This window comes from Stenella coeruleoalba, assembly GCF_951394435.1.
Source record: "Stenella coeruleoalba genome assembly, chromosome: 8".
NCBI classification, from domain to species: Eukaryota; Metazoa; Chordata; class Mammalia; order Artiodactyla; family Delphinidae; genus Stenella; species Stenella coeruleoalba.
In genome coordinates this window covers 43130445-43144669 of record NC_137154.1, presented here as the reverse complement: position 1 = coordinate 43144669, position 14225 = coordinate 43130445, and the positions used below count along the sequence as shown (strand labels likewise).

General features: G+C 45.8%; 1 protein-coding gene across 1 annotated transcript in view; it reads left to right on the top strand.

Moving 5' to 3' along the window:
• MICAL2 (microtubule associated monooxygenase, calponin and LIM domain containing 2) overlaps positions 1-9743 on the top strand; it is a 223985-nt gene extending 214242 nt beyond the window's left edge. The window contains exons 35-36 of the mRNA XM_079930564.1: positions 1383-1456; positions 4795-9743. Of these exons, the coding sequence (XP_079786690.1) occupies positions 1383-1456; positions 4795-4979 (259 nt within the window). The 3' untranslated portion in view covers positions 4980-9743. The remainder of the gene's footprint in view (positions 1-1382; positions 1457-4794) is intronic.
• The last annotated feature ends 4482 nt before the right edge of the window (positions 9744-14225 follow it).

Here is a 14225-nt window from a genome sequence, read left to right as displayed (position 1 = left end):
CCAACCTTTTGCTCGCTTCTTCCCTGGCTCTACCTCTTTTGTTTGGCTTCTAAATGTAGGTGTTCCCAAGGTCCTGTCTTCAAACCTTTTTTTCCTCTATAGCAGGGGTCCCCAACCCCCGGGCTGTGGATCGGTACTGGTCCATGGCCTGTTAGGAACCGGGCTGCACTGCACAGCAGGAGGTGAACAGTGGGCGAGCGAGCGAAGCTTCATCTGCCGCTCCCCATCACTCCCCATCGCTCCCCATCGCTCCCCATCGCTCCCCACCGCTCCCCATCGCTCGCATTACCGCCTGAACCTGCCCCCCGGCCCCCGGCCCCCACTCCCGTCCGTGGAAAACTTGTCTTCCACGAAACTGGTCCCTGGTGCCAAAAAGTTTGGGAACCGCTGCTCTGTAGCCTCCCTTTTAGAGATTACGTGGCTTCACCTATCACCTCTGACCCATGCCTCATCCATTTGTGGTCCTCATTTCTCCTGAGAATGCCAGACCTGCACTCCCAAAGGTTTGCAGAACCTCCACATTACCACATGGCCCAGCTTGTGGGAAGCTTACACACATACTCTGACATACATGGGCTATCCCCAGCCATGGAAAGGTCATGAAGTTCTGTCTGAGCTTCACCGAAAGCTAACTTCACTTCTTGACTTTGCTGTTCTGTCGGTGGACACACTGAGCCCCCAGCACTCCGGCTTGACTCCTCCAGAACATCGCTGATTCTTCTTCCCACGTCAGTTACAACCAGATGGGTAGTTGTCTAGTATTCTGCCTCCACCCGGACAGAATGTCTCACTCCTCTTTCCTCCTTGTTTACCACAGTCAGAGATCTGGGAGTTGTTAGAGGTGATACCTGAAGTCACGTTGCCCCTAAAAGAGAGGAGAGCTTCAGATTGTCATTGCTTCTACTGTTCTAGTCATTTCTTCACAATCCAGTCCTGGGTGGCCTTCCAAAAGCTTGCTGAGAGCACATTACAACTCCCCATCATCTCTTGAGTCCAGCATATCTCAGCAGCAGTAGCAGCAGCAAAACTTTCAGTTTTGAGATATTCCAAGACCCCAGTGGTTTTTTTTGCGTTACGTGGGCCTCTCACTGTTGTGGCCTCCCCCATTGCGGAGCACAGGCTCCGGACGCGCAGGCCCAGCAGCCATGGCTCCCGGGCCCAGCCGCTCCACGGCATGTGGGATCTTCCCGGACCGGGGCACGAACCCATGTCCCCTGCATCGGCAGGCGGACCCTCAACCACTGCGCCACCAGGGAAGCCCCCAAGACCCCAGTTTTAATAAAGAAAAAAGAATGCAGTTGCTACGGTCAATGGGTTTGTTAGTCAATATTTCTACACAGATCTCCAGTATTTACAAAGTTTGAACATTCTCTCATCCCCAGGGCCCGAGAACTAGAATTAGAAGATCATCAAAGCAGACTGGAGCAGAAATTAAGAGAAAAAATGCTCAAGGAGGGTGAGTATGGTAATATGTCTGGGGGACGTTTTCCCCCATGAAGACACGTGACCAGAACATGCTGCACATTGCAGAGTGGAGCGCTCTTCCTGCCTTGTGTCACCAGCCTGGAAGTCAGAGGGGGCACAAAGCCAGCCTTCCTCTGCCCCCACCAGAGCACAGCAGGTCCTTCTTAGCTTCATTCACTGGGGCCGTGAGAGCAGCATTTAGCTCCATCCCATGTGCTAATAGGAACAAAGTCATTTAGTCACGCATTCATTCACTTATCCATCCATTCATTTAACAAATATTTGTTGAGAATCTAGAGTGGGCCTGGCAGATGGAGAAGAGCAACCCTGCCCTGTGGCCTCACTCGGGAGACTGACACCCAGACCAGTAGTTATGACACAGTGAGATGAGGGTCATGACTTACGTGCTTTGGGAGCACAGAAGAAGGCAGGCCTGGTTCTGCCAGGCACTGGGGAATGGAAAGGAAGCATCCTTCCCACCACGGGCTGGGCCAGGGCATCACACATGAGAAAATTATTTTCACCATGAGGGAGGGAGAGTTGAAATAAACTTAATTGACACCATATACTGATTTATGCATTCATAGGCTCCAGCCTGCGAGGCATATTCACTCTGTGCTGTGCCTGTATGTTTGGGGGGCCAGATCCGTGCATGGCTTTCCTACATTTAGACCTAAGTCTGAAAGAGCAAGTTAAATCATTTCTGTATACCTCATGGACCGAACATTGCACCTACCTATGGGTTACCTGCTTCAGAGCAAGCCCTTAGTAAATATGAGACATTTTCATCATGATCGTTCTTATTTAGGTATTTTATCCCCATTTTACAGATTAGAAAACCGAGTCCCTGAGAACTTAAAAAGCATGCTCAACGTAAATGATGGGTCTAAGACTTGGGAACAGATCATCACAGACTTGGGGGTCTCCTGTTCTTTTTCACATAGTAGTGTTTGTAGATTGTTTCTTTATAGCAGTAGAAAACTATTTCTAACAAAATCCTTAGAGAACTGCTCTGTACAGAATGGATAAAAGTGGCATACATCATCTTTTATTCGTCCGAAGGGGCTCAGATGGTTCCATCATTGACAAACCAAAACTGAGAGAGGAATTTTAATTTTTTTGTGTTGATAATCAAATAAGGGGCATGAATACTGAAGTGTACCTAAATTAACAAACTGTACAATATAACTAATATCTCACTTACACATCTCATAAAAATTTTAATTTGCTCCATATCAGGGTGGTAAAATACATACCACCAAAGACTCCATTAGTCACTTTTGAATCTTTTTTTTTTAAAAATTCTTACTAAAGAATGATGGTCATACATCTTCTCACTCTTCTGGGGTGTACAAAAAAATATGGCTTCTTCATTTTGCCTTGTCATCTTGCACGAAACCTTCATACCACTAGTTATCAAGAAGAAAAGGAAGGCAGGAAGGAAGGGAGGAAGGGAGGGAGGGAGGGAGGGAGGGAGAGAGGGAGGGAGGGGGGAGGGGGAGGAGAGGGGGAGGGGGAGGGGGAGGGAGGGAGGGAGGGAGGGAGGGAGGGAGGGAGGGAGGAAAGGGAACTTTTTTTATCCCTCTCTTGTAAACTTAGTCTGCTGCAATAATTTAGGCTGATGCCATCCCTCTAGGAAATGCTCAGTCTTTGGGGGATGAAAATGTTCAGTCTTGCAGATTGCCACCCCTTGCATCTGCTTGATTCTTAAGGTGACCTCCAGGTAATGGCGAGAGGCGGGTTTGTGTGACTTGACAGCACTGGAAGTCTGTGTGGGTTTCTCTGACTCACTGACTCCCACATAGCTGTCTCCTGTCATCAGGCCGTCACTGTCTCTGCTGGCATTTGCAGCCAAGGTGTGTGGCTGGCCTGACCCATAGCCTGGCCATTCTCTCAGCGTGCCTGGAGCCTCACTCCTGGCCTCGCCCAGCCTCACCTCAGCACATCCTCCACTCAGCCTGGCCAGACAGTCTCCACTGTGAGGCCACTCCATCCCTCATCATGGGGAGCCCCATGGCAGGCCCAGTGGCCGTCTACCTTTGCACCTCTGGGGCAAGTGGACATTTCTAGGCTCTACCAATGTGTGCCACACACAGCAGATCAAGATCTGGGGAGCCACACCCAGACCCCTCTTCTCTGCTCAGCCATGAAGTTCTACCTGTCCCACGTTTACACACAGGGCGCCTTTCCAGCTGGCCTCTTCCCAGAGTTCCAAGCAAGGGGCAGGGCAAGAGTCCCTCAGCCCCCCAGTGCTCGCATCAAATGATGTGACATTCCCTGCCTCTTTGGGGGCTTCCAAGGCCCAGAACGGAGAGACTGGAGCCCAGGGCCCTCACCTTTATCTCCTCCGGCCTCTCTCTCCTCCCTCCCATCAAACATGAGCTGCAAAGAGAACGGTGCCTCTTTATTTCCCTTTTGTCATATGTACCTTATTCCTGACACTGTTCTCAGACGTCAGCCTGATGCAAGAGACAGTGGTACCATCTCTGCTCTGGTATCCGGCCCACCACCTAGTCCCAGTGTGTTAAGTAGGAAGAGCTAACAGAATTTATAGAGTCTTCTCCCAAGGCAATAATCTGGTTGACAAGATTTAAAATCTGCCTTTAAAATCCTATTTTGAGTGTCAGAAAGTCATTACTACCTGTTTCTTACTCTTTTCCTTCCTTTTATAAAAATCTTGTCTCCCTGAGGCAATCGAATGTCTCGGGCCAATTAGGAAGAAGGTCATGTACTCAGGGAGAAGCATAGTCACAGTGTGGAAACATCCTCCTAGCGGCCAGCCATAACCTCGCTTGGCTGCCGCCTGGTCTCTATTCAAAGGCTGCAATTTGTCATTAACTACAAATGAAAAAAGGATTCTCATCATTGAAATAGCTTCCACTGACGCGGATGGTTTACTGAGAAACTTTTCTCACAGATCGCTTTGCTCAGACATGTTTAGGGGAAACCGCCTTTGTGTTGCCTTGTTGGTTTTTTTTTTGTGAGGGGAGGGCAGGTTGGAGGGCTTGGCAGGACTTGGCTGGTATTAACTTCTTTTTCTCACAAAGGGGTTTTCCCTGTCACTTTATATAGAGTCTCAAGATGAAAACCGAGCTGACAGCAGCACAAAGCACCCACCTTTCTAATCTGTGACTTGGAGGGCAGGTCCCTGGTGTTAAATTCATTTCCTTGTTTTCTCCATGGAAATTAAAGGGCAGAACAAGTCCAGAACAGTCAAGAATGCCCGTGCCAAAAGTTCTCCTGGGGTCAAATCTTACCTGAAGTCCAATGTGGGTGTTTTAGTTTGTTCTTATTTTTTACTTATTTTTATTTGTTTGTTTGTTTCTGTAGAGAGCCAGAAAGATGAGAATGATCTGAATGAGGAGCAAGAAATACTCACCGAGATGATGCAAGTAATTGAGCAAAGGGACAAACTGGTGGATTCCTTAGAGGAACAACGCGTACAAGAAAAGGCTGAAGACCAGCGCTTTGAAAGCTTCATATTCTCCAGGGGCTGTCAGCTGAGCAGGACATGAGGAAGCCCCACAGGGAGCAAGCCGAGGACCAGATCAGGCCAAGCACCCTTCACTCTCTTCTTCTTCCTTCCACAGGATATGTCAGACCTGGAACGTAACTTATACCATGCTGCAATATATATATATATTTTTTGCGGTACGTGGGCCTCTCACTGTTGTGGCCTCTCCTGTTGCGGAGCACAGGCTCCGGACGCGCAGGCTCAGCGGCCATGGCTCACGGGCCCAGCCGCTCCGCGGCATTTGGGATCTTCCCGGACCGGGGCACGAACCCGTGTCCCCTGCATCGGCAGGCGGACTCCCAACCACTGCGCCACCAGGGAAGCCCCCCTGCAATATTTTTAAAAGAATTTAAGATCCTCTCATATGTACTCCAGCTGCCCAAGATCCTTCCAGGGATTATAATGAAGAAAATACAAAGACTCTTTTGAAATTGGCAGTCACCTTCAGTGGGTCTCTTAAATTGGAGGTGACCGTGACAGATGATCAGCATTGTTTTCCGTAGAAAGTGACACAGAGATTGATTTTCGTGCTGCTTTCATCATTTTCCCTTCCCAAATTCATTGAGTTACACATCTAAAGATTTTTAAGAAGCTGCCTTTTCATTAATATATCCATATTTGCCTTTTTTTGCATGGATGACCGGTTTCCAAATGTCAGAAAGAAGCAGCCGCAGTTTAAAGATTAGGTTAATATTTAAATTGTGTTTCCAGAGAAAGAGAAGAAACCTTGAGATTACTGATTACATAAAGCAAATAATTCATATAGCAGGTGTTAATTCAATCCAGGGTGAATTTAATTTACCAGGTGTAGTTATAAGCCTTAATATAATATACATAAGCAATGAGAGTTTAATAGAACATTTGAGCCTTAATTTTATTTTAAAAAAAAAAGAAGGAAAAAAGGAAATAAAACTTTGACTTCATACCAGCAGGACTGTTAGTTAACACCAAATGCTGTTGGCTTAGAAAAGCTTTTTTTTTTTCCCCCAGAGCACTCTCCTTATTGCCGCTGCAACATAGTGAAAAACGTTTCTAGAAAATGAATAATTTTGAAGCACTTTTTTTGTAACTATTGGTAATGGCAAAAAGTATTATAAAACTCTTTCATTTGTTGATAAAATATTGGTGAGGTTGATGCTGCTACTAAAAACGAACATTCTAGTGATCCAGGTGAGGGATGCTCCTCAGTGGTGGTCTTAGGTCTAAACATCTCTGACACTGTCTCCAGGGATTGCCCAGGAAATCCACGACAAGACAAGGCCACCTCTGCCTTCAAGGTAGAGTGGGGAGCAGTGGTCCCATTTACCAAATCCCAAAGTGGGTAATGGATTCTTTGATGACATTTTCAATGTGAAAAGAAAGCTGGGAGATGGAGTTTGTGCACTGGCGTGGGATTCCTGGGACATCTTGACTGTTCATAGGGGAACCAAAGAAAAGATTTTAAATGATGATTTGTTGTCATAAAGTATTTGATTGTTTTCCCTCAGTGGGATTCTTTGAGGAGTCAGTCCATCATTGACATAAGACAGACTGAAGAACTCTTTGTTGTATGTTTGGCCTGTCATTTCTACAAGTGTTTAAATGTATTGGTGGACAAATGGTGCTTTGCAACTGCCTGGAGAGCTAACTTACCTCAGTATAAGTTAACCCATAAACCACTTTTGTCCGAGATGCTGTCCGTGCACACCAATCTGGTCAGCTGAGAAGCCGGAAATTAGAAGTGTGCTTGGATTTCCTGAGTCAGCCAACATTTTGGGTGGTATTAAAACACAACCTTTCCATGCATATACCAAGTTCCAAAGGTTGTAGTTCTTTTTCTTTCTTCTCTCCTTCCTTTTTCTTTTTCTTTTCTTTTTTCTTTTAATAATCAGGTCTTCTAGTGCCTGAATTCTATTATTAGGAAATATATGCAAGCATCTATTTCTCTCTCTTTCTCTCTCTCTCTCTGAAAACTGTGCCACTTAGGGTTATTTATCTATTTTTATTTATTTGTATATTTGGTGGAAATGGCTAATATGATTTCCTCATTATTCTGGTTTTCCTGTGTTATAATTTGGAGAAGACCTGTTAGCACTAAGCTATTGGTATATAAGCTATTTAATATGCAAGTAACCCAGAGGTTTGGGGCAATAAGTTGTATAGTATTAAAGATTTATGGAGATAGTCAAGATAATATTTTCTGCCATCAGGCATTCAGAGGTAAGACTACAGACGCGTAGGAATGTTAATTCATTTTAAGAAAGATACACAACTTCAGTTTTCCTTCTAGAATGGGTAGAATTATTCAAGCCCGGTCACCATTTGCTGCTTGCGTACGTTTAACAGATGATGCTCAGATATGTAGTGTCTGGGTTGTTTTTGTGCAAAAGGATTAATTGCCACTTATTTTAATTTGTTCTATTTTGGTTTAAAAGAAAGATTCTCCCAAGAGGGCCAAGAAAGAAGGTGGTTCTTGACCCCAGTATTCTGTTGATAGATGAGAGAAGCAGTTTGCTCACTTTCCCTTCCAAAGATTATGTTCTGCGGTTTAAGGCTGAGTCTTATCTGGCCAAGTTAAAACACAGACCTCATATTTAACAGCCTTCTACTTACACGGGCTTTCAGTTTTCCCAGTACTTAAAAACCATTTTAATGATCATTTCCAAAAGGATACAAATATTGTGGCTGTTGAACTATGTTAAATGATTGCAATAGAGAAAGTTCTAAGGCCTCAAAAGGTAAAACATTGTACCATTTGAAGACAGTTTCTGTGTATACGGTATGGGTAGGATTATGGTGAAAACAGACGGAGCCTTCACTTTCCCATAAAATAACACTTGTGATCAAGGCTGAGCCATTTAGGACTCTGAATGAGACAGAAAGCCCCAGCCTCAGGTCACATTTCGTAGTCTCACACAGCTTCTAAGTTAAACCAAAAGGCTCACAATGAAAACTTCAGAATTTTACGTAAGCTGGACCAAGAGGACCGTTCTTAAACTTGCTCTCCCAAACCATTCATTTATTTATGTGTTTAATAAACATCTTCCAAATACCTGTGGGATTCAGCAACCCTGTGCTAGATGTAAGGATACAGAAAGAACATTATTCCTCCACCCGCAAGTAAATACAAAGATAAACAAGTACCATTCCCAAAGAAATAAAAAAAATAAAATAAAGAGCCATTTTTATTATAATCATCAACCTATTCTTCTCACATTTATCTCAAGCACAAAGACTTATCTCCCCAACTATTTGTAGTGCTTCTTTGGCAATAAAAACACAAGTTCATGTTTCTAAAACTGTGAAAAATAACCTCAGCTTATACTGTTTCATTTAAACCTGGACTTCGGCAGTGTTAGGCTGCTTGGAACCAAGGGATGTTGAGATGCAGCATATTAATTGCAACTGAGAAAGGAAGTGGCAGGTGTTTGCAGCTCTGACGAGCTGCAATGAAATTGATGTTTCCTGCATTCTGGAGGCAGATGACGATTCAGCAGTGTCTGCCTTCCCAGGAAGCAGATTTACAGGCTTTTCCTTCCAAACTGAAAACGGCAGCATGTCTCACCCAGGCAGTTGATGAGAGAACTCCCTCAGCAGGGCAGAGGTGGCAGGGGGCAGCTGGGGCTGCCACATGAACGGAGAGAGTGGCAGTCATTGGATGTAGCAAGCTCAAATGTAGGAGTTTATTGTAATAAGAAGGTCCACGTACAGGGGAGCGGGTACTGTTTCACCTACTGTTTATCTTCTAACCTCACTGCTGAGTGGCTTGTGAAAGATTAATTTGCTTCAGCAATTGGGAACTATTCACGTGGATTGAAATGTGTTACATGTGCACTGCTATAAATACCGAAATGAACCCAAAACAAATGGTTTTCTGTAGAAAGAATCCAAACATGCGGGTTTGGTCTGGCACCTCTGAGGGCAGCGTCCGTTTCATTTCTTTATTCCAGTGAAAGGACGTGAGCAAAGCTTTGATTTCATGTAGGAGTCTGTGAAGTATCATTGGATGCTTTATTCCCACCGGGGCACCTGGCAGGACTTACCTGGATGTGAGTGGGAGGAGAAGCGAAGAAGGCTTGCCTCAGGTGTATTCTCTCAACAAAGAAAGCTGTTCTCAGAGCTGGGGAGGGGGAGAGAGGGGGCCACTCCTGTCCCAGCTCCCATTTCTCTTACCCGGTACAACCCGGTTTTGTATTTCATTCATGCAACAGGAATACTCCCCTCTGCACAGAGCTGGCCCCTTCCTTCAACTCACACCCTTTCAGGACTGAAGTTTTTGGTTTATTTGTTTGTTTCTGTTCTTAATCCCGGCACTGCAAATTCATGAAACGTGAGCACGTGATTCACCAGAATTGCTGCATCAGGTGAGTCAAGTGTCTGTTCCCCATCATTTCACACTGAGTTCTGCATTGTTCGGAAGCGCTTGTCTGCTGGTGGAATATTTGAAATGATTCCTTTTTTACATTGACTGTCAACAGAAAGTAAACATAAATGCAGATGAGAGCTCCTGTTTCACAAGCGCTCACATGCCAAGGGAAAGACCAGCCAACTTCCGTGGCGTTCTGCAAGCTTTCCTTGCGCCCATGCTGGGGCTCACTTGCCCACAGGGCTTCTCTCACCACCCCTCAGCCTTCAGGGCAGGGTGGGTAATTTGACACTCACTCCCTCTCCCAGCTCCTTTCTAGAAACAAAAAAAGCAAGACCTATGCTGTCACAGCTCCCCTGAGGAGCCCTCTGACCCTGATAACGGTAATAGATCCCGTGAATGCAGCTCACCTCACCTGCCAGGTGCTGTAATAAGCTCTGGAGGTGCATTATTCCATTTAATTCTGAAAACAAAATCCTTAAGATAAACATTGCGCCATTTTGAGATGATGAGACGGAGACACAAGAGGCCCAGGAGCTCACCTGGTAGTCCAGGTACAAAGTGGTGAAACTGGGGCTGGGCCCAGATGCTGGCCTCTAGAGCCCAGGCCCTTGACGCCAGGCCGTATGACCTCTCTCTGTGTCCCCACCCACACTTGTGCCTTGTGCCTACCTGTTCCTTCCCTTCCTTTCCTAGATCTGTTCTCATTGCCACCCTCTCCCAACACACCAGTGCCCAGCCCTGCTCAGGGAAATCTGGCATTAAAAGCCCAAGCTGCCACTTTGAAGTGTTTTTTTTTTCCTTCTATTCTACATCTATATATACTCAAACACAAAAACAATCGTTTAAACAGTTAAATTACCTAACCTCCACCACTGCTCACAAAATCTTACAGTAACCATGATACTCTAGGAACAGGCATCTTGTTTTATCCTGGGGGATCAGGTACTGCCGACGCACTGCCGTGGACCCACCCCCCAAGGGGACTTTTTGCCCGAAATTGCACTATACAATCCAATCCCCAGTCCCAAGGGTAGGGGGCTGAGAGCACAGGGCCAAGGGGATGGGAGAGGAAGGACCAGGGAGTGGGTTGGGAACCAGCTGAGAGCGAGCTGGCTTCTGCAGGTGCTTACAGAGAGTGCGCAGAGGTGGAGAGGGGAGCAATACAGGGCTCACTGGGAAACAGCACTCGGGGGCCTGTGTGACACTGAAATAACCTGATGCAGGGCATCAGTTCCCCGTACACCAGAGGCACAAGAATTCAGTCCCCTGCCTATCGCCAGAAAAGCAGAAAATGGTTCCCTAAGAATTTGGGGGAAATGTGTGTATGTGTGTGTGTGTGTGTCTCAAGAAAAAATCAACAAGTATAATTATTCATGGTAAGCTGAGCATGAGTCACTAACTCAGGGCCCAGATTCCAGCTCTGCCACTGCTCACTGGATGACACTGAACAGCTCAGCTGTGCCTCAGTGTCTTCATCTGTGAAGTGGGGCTGATCCTCTCTCCCTGCCTCCCTCCCCTCCTCCCTACCTTGCATGTTCCTTGCGAGAGTGAGTCTGCCCTACATAGGCTCCAATTTTAAAATGGAAATGGCTAGCCTATAACTTTAGAGTCGGGATGGCCATGGTGAATCTCAAACTGTTCAAATCCTGACAGCAGAAACAGAAAACAACACCTCAGATCTCAGCAGAACGGAAAAGAATGGGCAGTTTCCACAGTAAACAAGACCAAGAAATGCACTTCTCAGAGGATCGTCACCTACCTTTTGGGACTCTCTGAGTTGGCCTCTGCTGACCAAATACCCAGCCTCTTACAGATCTTTTTTGGCCAACGGTTCTTCAAGGACACCTTGAAGACACTCTCTGGCCCTGGTGATTCGGTTGCATCTCCCCATCAGATGTAGTACTTCTAACCTTACTCCCTAAAAGGAAACACTTAAGTATGAAAAGCCATAATATCTTCCCCAGCAAAGATGAAAGCAAAGACTCTCGCTCCTCCAGACCACACAAGCCTGGAGGTGGGTGTGGGAAGAAGATGGATTACAACGGATTACATCCGTGACAAAGAAGACCTTGCTCCCCTGATTACCTGCCCTGGGAAGGGGTAGGGGAGACCTTGGGAATTATCTCGGTGGCCTGTGACACAGACCACACCAACAGAATCACTGGAACCCCAGGTACTCTTACGTAGCTGAGTCTGAAGTGGGTGACAACTGCCCCTTTCTATCCTTAAAATCTTCACCCCTGCTGCTGATTCTTTGGAGGGTTCTCCAGTCTTCTGCTAAATAACTCAAGTAGGAGCCACTGATTTTAGTGGCTTCAACTCTACATGTAGGTGACGCTCAGCTATCATGCTCAGGTGAGGAAATCCCCCTACTAATGTTTACAGTTCATCCCTAGGCACCTGAAGAATAGGTAAGCAGGTCACCTGTCTCTGAGAACTTGAGACACATTCCGCCATGGCTGGATCAGAGGCCATTTGAATAGCATCATCTGTGGGAGCCTCAAAACCATCCCCACCCTCAGTCCACCATGTCACAAACCAAGGCTGAGGTCTACCGACGTTCCCCCTGGTCCAATGCATTCCCTGCTCACCTAGAGAAGCCCTTGCCCACCCCTGCCCTCAGCAAGTAGGACCCCTGAAGGACATGCCCACTGGCAGCCTGGTCTTCGAAGGCCACTGCTAATATCCCAGAGTTCCTGAGGGGAATGTGCAATAGGAATTCTCACTTAAGGCTCTGAGTCCAGAACCATTTCATTTCACACATTCTTTTCATCCCGTGAGCATACCTTGCTTTCAGTGATTAAAGAGGTCTCCAAGAGGCTCTGTCTAGCTTCTCTCCACATCCCCTGATCCCGCTGCTTTGATGTAGTCAAACAACCTCCAATGACTGATTGGGATCCAGACGCTTTGTAAAACCCTCTTCATGATCTGCAGGCGCCTCCCATATTGTCCCTTAGATGGTATATCAGTTTCCTAGGGCTGCTGTAACAAAGCACCACAAACTGGGTGGCTTAAAACAACAGAAATTTACTCTCTCCCAGTTCTGGAGGCCAGAAGTCCAAAATGAAGGTGACTTCCAGGCATGCTTCCTCTCAAGCCCCTAGGGGAGGGTATTTTCTGGTCTCTTCCAGCTTTTGGTGGCCCCAGGCATTCCTTGGCTGTGACAGCACAATTCCAGTGGGCCTCTTCCTCCCATGTGTTTTCACATCATCTTTCCTCTGTGCATGTCAGGGTCTAAATTCCATCCTCTCCTAACTGGTCTTACTGTATTAGATGCCCACCTAGTATGACCTAACATGCTTTTTTTTGCGGTACGCGGGCCTCTCACTGTTGTGGCCTCTCCCATTGTGGAGCACAGGTCTGGACGCGCAGGCTTAGCGGCCATGGCTCACGGGCCCAGCCGCTCCGTGGCATGTGGGATCTTCCCGGACCGGGGCACAAACCCACGTCCCCTGCATTGGCAGGCGGACTCTCAACCACTGCGCCACCAGGGAAGCCCCCTAACATGCTATTTTAACATAACTAGTTACATCTGCAGTGACTCCACTTCCAAATAACGTCATATTCTAAGGTTCTAGGGGTTAGGACTTCAACCTGTCTTTTTTAGGGGACACAATTCAACCCATAACATATGGTATTCACAGTTGGGGAATGTGAAGCTTTCCCCAGTGAAAGCCTCTTCCAGTTTGAATTTTACCTTAATTTGATTTGAGATGCTTAGTTTACCTCTATCCTGGGTTTTTAACCTACGCAGCAAAAAAGGAACACAGCAAAATAGAATGCAAAAGACAAGTCGCCTTAAATATGACAGATATAAACACAATTTACGAAATCTGTCTGAATGGAACACACACACTCCAATTATCTCTCCATTATCTTAGTAGTTACTCTTTTACTATTCTTTTAATGGTTACCCTAGAGGTTGCAACATGATTCCTCAATTTATCAAAGTCCAGTATAAATTGTTACTTCTACTTCTTCACAGATAATGCCTGGATCTTAGAACTTAACTTCATTTACTCACTTCCCAATTTAAATGCTTTTGCTTTTGTGCATTTTAATTTGATTTATGTATTTTTAAACCCTGTAAGACATTATTATTGTCATTTTATGTAGTTAACATTCTTTTAGCTGCACCCATATATTTATCCTTTTATTTGTTCTTTCTTCTTCCATCTGGAACAATTTTCCTTCTGCCATCCACTTTAGTATTTCCTTTTGTTTGGATCTGCTATTTATTAATAATTTTTCTCAGTTGTGTGTTTTTTTTTAACTGAAAATGCCTTTCTTTTCTCTTTGTCTACTAGAGTGAAATCTTTTGGAGTCCCAAACCAAAGCGAGGGGGCCTTACTAGAGGCCCCCAGTTTGGTGCCACCTGAACTTCTGTCTGTCTACCCTTGTGAGGTTGGCAACTGCCCTGCTCAACCTCTTCAGCTGCTGCCTCTGAAATTGGCAGGTGCCGCTAGGGGGAAAGTAGTCCCAGTGACCGGCTCACCTCTCTGGGTTTCCTCCTTCTCCTAGATCTTGGCCCTGGAAGTTCCGTCAGCTTTCCAGTGCTCTCAAACAGATTTAGTTTACATTTTGTCCAGCTTTTCCAGCTGTTCTCAGTGGGAGGCTTGGCCTGTATCACATAGTCTGATGGTCTGAGAAGCTGAACATCCAATTCCCATCTACTGTTAGGAGGACTCCTAGAAGCTGTCATATAACACTTTTGCTTACATCTCATTGGTTGAAATTTAATCATGTACTCACACCTATTAGGGAAATATAGTCTTTATTCTGAAGGACTATAATCCTAGCTGAAAACTGTAGATTCTATGACTCTTTGACAGAACAGATTCTAAAGGCTATAGTATTATTCTCTCGGTTATTTGCTATGTGATCTGAAGCAAGTTTAAA